This window comes from Cryptosporidium hominis (genome assembly GCF_000006425.1).
Source record: "Cryptosporidium hominis TU502 chromosome 5 CHRO015015, whole genome shotgun sequence".
Lineage (NCBI taxonomy): Eukaryota > Apicomplexa > Conoidasida > Eucoccidiorida > Cryptosporidiidae > Cryptosporidium > Cryptosporidium hominis.
The window spans coordinates 1-7,974 of NW_667116.1; the positions used below are offsets into that span (position 1 = coordinate 1).

Genomic DNA, 7,974 nt, shown 5'->3' on the forward strand with positions numbered 1-7,974 from the left:
ATTTATCTAAAATTACAAAATGAAAACATTTCGTCAATTTTATTTGAAATATTTTCTAGAAAAAATTGAAATATTAAAAAAATCGCTATGGCGCCAAAACACTCGTGAACTTGCAGTTTAGTTCTATTGGAATTTCTTGTTCATTCTATTGATAAAAAAAGTCACTGAAAAAAGAACCTGCTTGGTCAATTAATTCAGTTTTCATATAGAAAAGGTTTAGACCACAAAAAAAAGAAAAAAAAAAAGTTATTTAATACTATAATTAGTATTTTTCTAAAATTCTAAACATCTATACAATATTCGAAATCCTGTTAGTTTAGTTGAATGCTAATAATTAAAATTAGAACTTTAGTGTCTCATACATTTCAGAAACCCCTAATCTAATTCAATCGAAAAATCTGGTTTTTTTGCCAAAGATGAATCATTTTCCCTTCCATTATTCAAAATAAAAATAAATGCTATACAGAGCATTGGGGAAACTGCAAAAATAAGCTTTAAAATCGTGAAAAGTATCCAAATCATCTTCTCATTCACACATAAAAGAGTATTAAATAGCTATCTTCTTTCTTTCACCACAAATTTCCTCACTATAAGTAAAATGCTTAATATATTTACTAATTTCTTATTCCCTTGCGTAAATTAGCCAAAATAAAATGTCATTTTGGCGCCATAGTGAAGTTGGCCGCCATACACAATTTTATATAAATAAGTGGAAAAACAATCAAAGAAATAAATAGCTGTAAAGTAATAAAGTCGAGCAGTGATCATTTTTAAATAATTAATTAAAACTGTTCTAATAAAAAGTCTGAAATGGTCAAAAAAAAACCATTTCATGAAAATTAAGTGATACAAATGCCAAAAATAAAGGCATTATATGAATTGTAGACTTGTTTAAATACTAAAAGTATAAATTGTGTTCAGATTGTGGATTTACAGTATGTGATAGCTTTTCTTGATCATGAACTTGTTCAGTAGCATTTTCATTGGCTGGAATAAATGTATTATTCATATTATTGTTATTGTAGCTAATAGTAGAGGAAGGAGTAGCAACCATTGTTTGAGCTGCCAATTCTGAATTGTTATGATCGATGGTGGAATTAAAAGTAATGGATGACATATTGTTTGTATTCATTTTAGTAATAGTAGTAGTAGTCGTAGTTCTTGTGTTAACTGGGACTCCGAAATTTTCTACTGAAGAATTAATATTGGAGTGACTAGGAACAGGTTCTATAACCCCTTGATTAAAATGATGTTGAGATGGTGGTTTTGACTTGATTAAAGGGAGAGGAGTATCACTTGCCATCAGTTCTTCAGCTGTGACTCCATATTGTTTAAGTTGACGAGTAAGACTTCTTAAAGCTTTTCTTCTGTGGTCCATTACTGGTGGAGGATAAATAATGAATTCTGCAAGCCTCCTTCTGAAGCAATCATGCCTATGCTGCTTAATACAAAAAGATCTAATCGTTGGAACACCAGTAGTTAATGTGGAAGCTTGAGATGGATCTCCATTTGATTGGAATTGAGAACCGTTCTCTGTTATGTTCATTTGCCCGTTATTAGATTCAGAGCTATTGTTATATCCTGTAGTCATAAGGCTCATAGCTAATCTTGACGAACTACCTATAGCTCTTAAACAGTTCAAAGCACTTTCCTTAAGTTCAGCATCTGTCAGTCTAGAGAAAGGGATTGCTGGACTTCTATTTGGAGGTGGTCTCTTCTTTACAACTATTCCCGAAGCCACTAATTCTTTCTTATAAATTTCTCTCTGTTTTCTAGCCTCTTTAATTGCATCTTCCAGAGAAGGAACCTCTGTAGCTTCTCCCGATGATCTTGTTCTTTTAAGGCTTGTAGCTTTAATAGGAGCACCAGAAGATGAATAAGGAGTTGTTTGATTGTATTGTAAGACAGAATTGGATTGTTGTTGAACCTTTTTTGGCGACTTATAATTACCTGAAATAAATGATTCACCTTGAGAAATTAAAGGCTTTATTAGAATTCCATTCTTAGGGTTATCCTTGAATTTGTTTATTGTTCCATTTCTTATCTTAACAGACTCTTGTAGAATCCCTCTTGAATAGTAATCCCAATAAATCCTTAAAGCATTGATATTTCTTATCATTAGAGGTGAGAAAATCGGATTTTCTTTATTCATTATATCCAATTGTGTTGTGAAAAGTTGTCTTTTAAGTCTCTCAGAATGACCAAGATCTCCTAAGATTTTACTTACAATCTTCAAAGATGATAAAGTTGAATGTAATAACTTTCCACCAGGATTTAGCTTTCCCATTTGTTTTCCATGTTCTGGACAAAAAACTTTCTGAGAAAAATAGTTCTCTCTTATTTCTGACCCTCTTATTGTACTATTATCCAAATTTGGAGGTTGGCAATTTGGAGAAACATACAATACATTAGAAGTTCCTCCATTAGATTGGTTCCTATATAATCCTTGGTTTCCTGAAATTGAACTATCTAAAAGCATATCATTCATTTGTATGGGTTCATCTATTTCAGCAATTGTTTCCATATAACATCCATATAACTTCAAACAAAGAGGATGGGCTGTTCTTGTACAACCAGGATGATTACAGGCCAAATTTACTCCATAACTGCTTTTACATATACAACAATATACGCTTGGAATCTCTAAAGTGTCTTGATCTGAAAATTGCTCCAAGATGAACTGTTCCTCGTTTCTTATATCTCTAAAAGGAAATTGTTGTACAGATCCTTCAATACCTCCAAATCTTCTCACAAATGTTCCCTTATTTTTACTTATAGTTCCATCCTTTTGTAATTTAACCAAAGATGTCATTCCTAAGTAATTTGCTGCTCCATAAACTTGTCCACATGCAAGCCTATAGATTCCTGGAGTATATAAGGAACAGATAATATGTACAAATTGAGTTTTTTCTCCTGGTCTTCCAGTGTGGTTTTGAGGTATTCCCTGAGCCTCAATAAGTGCACCTCCTCGTCTTGGACATAGAATACAGGATGTGTTTTCGGGTCTAACTCCTTTAATACAAGCCTGACATGCAAAGTCATTAATGCTTTCCATTTTCTCTCCTAATCCATAGCAACTCCAATGTACAGTTAATCCACAGCATTTGCAGCTCACTAATATATTAGAAGCAAGTATTTCTTCTTCTTCTTCTCCTTCATTATCAGATATAGTTCTCTCTGGTAAAATAATGCTAAAGTTAGAATCATGACATTCCTCTTCAGAGCTTGATATTCGTACTATACCATTATTAGTATCCAAAGGAACTTTTCTTTTCGAAGGAAAATCTGTTGAGTCATATTTAAGACAGACACTACAAATATCTCTGTCATATTTATCGGGGTTTAGAGCATTGCAATAATATATTTGGTTTTGTTTAAAGATCTCACATGAAGTCTTTTTGGTCATGTTTGGACTTGTAACATCCCAAGACTTTGATCTAGAAATAGATCTAGTTCTAGATCGTTGAATAACTCCAATTTGTGAGCTTCTGCTAGATTTTTGATTATACTTGCTACTAAATAAATCAGGGAACATATCTCTATTAATGTATCTTTTCTTACGTAGATTCACCTCTTCATCAAGATCTCTAGTGATATTACCCTTGTTCCTGATATGAGACAAACAAAAGCAACGTATATTAACAAGTTGTAGAGCCTCATCCTGAACATTTCTCCATCCTTGAATATATCCAACCAAAGTTTCTCCTCTGGAATAACATGGATCACAGTCAACCTCAATCTGTACTCCGTTAAGCCAGGCACAAATTGGATGGAAAAGTTGTATACAATTCTCATGATCACATCCAACAAGTCCAAAAGTATTGTCATTTCTACAAAATACGCATCTTGGAGAACCATTGTTAAGAGTTTCATGATCCAAATCTAAGATGGGTTGAGGTCCAGTAAAGCTATTTTCAAAGGATTCTTCCTGAGGTAGAGATAGATTCTGATTTTGATTCTGAATTGGGGTCAAATTTCTTCCCTCATCTTCAATAGTCCCAGAATCTGAGTTAATTGACTCGAGTTTCGATAGTTTCCCTGAATCTGTATGATTCGAAAATACTGAAGAAGTGGATCTTTGTCCAAAGTCAGGAACTCCTGAAGCTCCCGTACCTGCTACTGCTCCTGTCCCTGTCCCTGTCCCTGTCCCTGAAATATCAATACTAGAGCTAGATGTACCATTTTTACCGAGACTAAGTACATGAGATGAATTGTTTTCCTTTCCTATTCTTTTGTTTGTCCAACTCCTTTTAACTCTATCGACATTCCAGTTACTCAGATTCTTCCAATCTTCGCATGTAACCAAAGGTAAGTGCCAAATAGCACATACAAGATGGACCCAAATTCCATCCTTATTGGTTCTTTTCATTGCTCCTCCTGAATGAGAACATAAGGCACAAGAAATACTTCCTGGATTGAAAGCTATAAGATACTGGGTACCTAGAAATTTCTTCTCAAATTCACATCGATCACAAAGCCAACCATAAAAGTCAAGAAGTTCATTTAGTGGAATATTGACTCCATAACAGGCTACATGAGAAACTACTCCACATCTTACACATTCAACAAATGGTTTTAAAGTATCAGTTTCCCAGTTAAAACAGACAGAACAGACATTTGTTAAGTGCATGTTCTTTTCTTTAGACTCTAATAAAGCATCAAATTTGGATAATTTGGTCTTCTTTTCATCCTTAGGTTTTATCTCAAGATCTTTATTTTGATTTTGATCTGATTCCATCTTTTTAGATGCATCAGCTTGTCTAAGAAATGCTGGATATAAGTCCTTATAACCATTAACCAGGAAAAACTTTAATTTGTTCCAAGAATTAACAATTTGGTATCTTTGTACCACATTCATCCAAATGAAAGGAATATCAGTAATTCTAACATTATTCTCGTTTTCATATATAATTCTGTTCTGGATCTTCAATCTAAGATTAGCAATAGAGTCAATAATTTCATTATATATTGGAAGAAATCTTTCCAGATTTGCTTCAACAAAATTAAAATCTTTATGATCAACAAAATCATTCATCATATATGGATGAATAAAAAGTGTATCAGATTCTTGTTTAAGGTCTTCTTGATGGACAGAATCAGTATCTTCAATATTTTTCTTGTCTTCTTCTAAATTTTGTGCATTAATGTTGAATCTATCCTTATCTTTAACTTCCCTAGTAAGTTTTATAGGCTTATAAGGATCTAACCAATATAACCCTCCTAATTCAACACAACTGGGAGCATCTATATAACTCAAGCCATTCTTATGAAGGTAAACCTTTTGGTCAGAATATGTTGAAATACAAGGATTGTTTGATTGTAGGACAAAATCAACCCACCAGTAAATAGGATCATAACTTCTGTAAGTTCCCCATACATCTTCCCTATATAAGGGAGTCTCTAATGTATTCTGATTCTGTAATGAAGGACTTGATCCTATAATTGTTCCTATTACTGGAGTTGAAGAGTTGTTAATATTATTGGTATTAATATTTGTGTTAGTTGTTTCAGATAAATTTCTTCCACAAGGATTATTCATAATATTGAACTCATCAATAAGATTTTCAAGATCAATTTGGCCATTATTAGTTGATTGTTGAATTAAAAACATATTATTGTCAATTTCTTCTTGAACGGTATTTTGAGATTTTATTTGATTAGATACATTTAAGTTAACTAATGAATTAAGTTCATTCAAGTTACTCTTTATCTTCTCAAATATGTTAACTGTATACAAATCTTGTTTATTGTTGATTTTAGCAGGAGTAAAGAATACCTTCTTGTGGCTTTGATCATAGTTAAAGAAAACATCATGAAGATATCTCTCGATATACTTGAATTGATAATAAGATAGATCAAGAGTTTGGAGAATATCCCATTTAACATTAAAATGATCCAGAATATCAGGAAATTGAAGTTTTAGATTTTGAATATCTGTTGTAGAAATATGAGAAAATGTATGTGGTTCTTGACTTTGCTGAATATGAAGATTCGTATTTGCTGACTTTATTTCTGGGAAAGCATTTGTAGGAAATATGTGATGATCATGGGTAACGGAATCTGTTTCAAGATAATCATATTCTGAAATACCAAGTTCTAATGGCGACTTTGGCTCCAAAGCAACTAAAGAAAGAGATCTAGGGAGCTTAAATAAAAGAAAATAAGGTTTCTGAATTTCTGGAGGCATCTTTGATGGATTTCCACCTCTACTCTTGAGAATTGATTTGGAAACAAGGTCAACAATAGCATCCAAACTACAACTTTTCATATATATTGGTGGTAATGAAAGGCTTGCCTTGTTAACATAGGGAGTAGCTCTCCCTATCTTTCCCCATGGGGGGTCTGTAAAAAGAGTCTGTTCAAGAGTAGTCAACTCTTGGATGATTGGTTTTCTTTGTACTGGATTTGATGGAATGGTTTTTAAAATAATATCCTTTTTAGCCCCCATTGGAATCTTTCTAAAAAAGGAGTCAAACCTACTCCAACCAATTTTAGCCATTCTTGAAGATCCACTTGTAGAAGTTGGAGTATTTGTAGAGTTTTCGTTAATTAATGTTACAGAGGTTATATCCATATCCAGTTCACTCACAGAATACGTGTCCTTTCCTGTTCTATTATCAAAGTTTCGTGCCTGTGAGCCAATTTGATCACCATCCTTACCAAGAGAGGTTGATTCAATCTTGTATTTTGACTTATTCTTATGTCGGCCTCTCTTCGATTTACGTAAAACTTTCTTATTTTTTCGTTTCACAGAAGAATTGGATGTAACCTGAGCAGGATTATTGAGGCTATTCTTTGAATCATTAATAGTAGTAACAGCAACAGTAGTAGCTGTTTCATGTTCCTGAATATGAGTAGAGTTTCCATCCGTCTGAATGTGAGACTGTTTGACCCCTATGTCAGTAGTGACATACTTATTCCCTGTATCCTGATTAGCATTGGAATTCAAAAAAACCACCTTTTCTCCACTCTTTCTCATAGATCTAGTCACTCTCCGCTCTTCTGAGTCATTTTCTTTGTGATTAATTTCCAAGCCAGCTGCTTCCTTCTCCAAGTTTAAAGCTTGGATTCCAGATTTACTGTTTCTGCTAGGCTTTTGGTCCCTGGTTTTCATTTTGAAACCTTTTTCAAGTCGTCTCAAACTAAACCTTTAGTTGTTATTTTTCTAATCCAACATCAATTTAAAATAACTTTTTCATATTATCTGTTAATTTATTTATATATATTAACCAAGTTTCTTTCAAAATATGAAGCTTTAAGTTTTCTTATAGTATTTCTTCCAAAACCTTTAGGCTGTACCAATAATTCCGTCTAATGTACTAAAAGAAAGCTAAATTTCACAAAACCTGTAAATTTTCTACGTAAAATTCCGATTTTTATCAAATTTCTTTTTTCTTGATTATTTTTTCAATTTTTCCTGCCCTGACTTAATATTTACCCGGTTACCGGTATTAATTATTTAATAAATATATCATGTCATAAAATGTTGGCGGCAAAATCACGGGAATAATATTAAAAAAAAAAAATCTAAAAAGCATAGCAAAAATTGTTCAAGGTTTGAAATTTAGAAAATTTGTATAGAAATTCTCTCCATAAAAAGAACCTTGAATTTTTCTGAAGATATATTAATATGACAGAGAATTTAGTGGGAATTTCTGGATCTTCTATGAGCTCACAGGGAGGAAATTCTTGTGGTTGGGAGTAAGTCGTTTTTGACGGGTATTTAGATTTAGGCTAACTTGACCCCCATAATATTAATAATTTAGGGGACTTATGAAGGGGGGAATAATTGGGTTAAAGTTGGACCCCCTATTTTGAGAAAAAAAATAAAAAATTTTGAAAAGTAAAAAGGGGAAAATGGCATTAAGGGGAGGTTGCCCAAGGGATTATTTTGGTTGTGGGGGGTTTTTTTAAAAAAAAAAAAAATGGGGGGGGTTAACCCGGAAAAATTTGGAAAAGGGGTCTTTCCCCCCA

General features: G+C 32.9%; 1 protein-coding gene across 1 annotated transcript; it reads right to left on the reverse strand.

Annotated features, from left to right (window-relative positions):
- Positions 1-898: 898 nt before the first annotated feature.
- Positions 899-7,114, reverse strand: Chro.50043 (hypothetical protein). The annotated part of the gene is made up of 1 exon (XM_660792.1): positions 899-7,114. One exon carries the CDS (start codon positions 7,112-7,114, stop codon positions 899-901), a length of 6,216 nt encoding a protein of 2,071 aa, XP_665884.1.
- Positions 7,115-7,974: the final 860 nt, after the last annotated feature.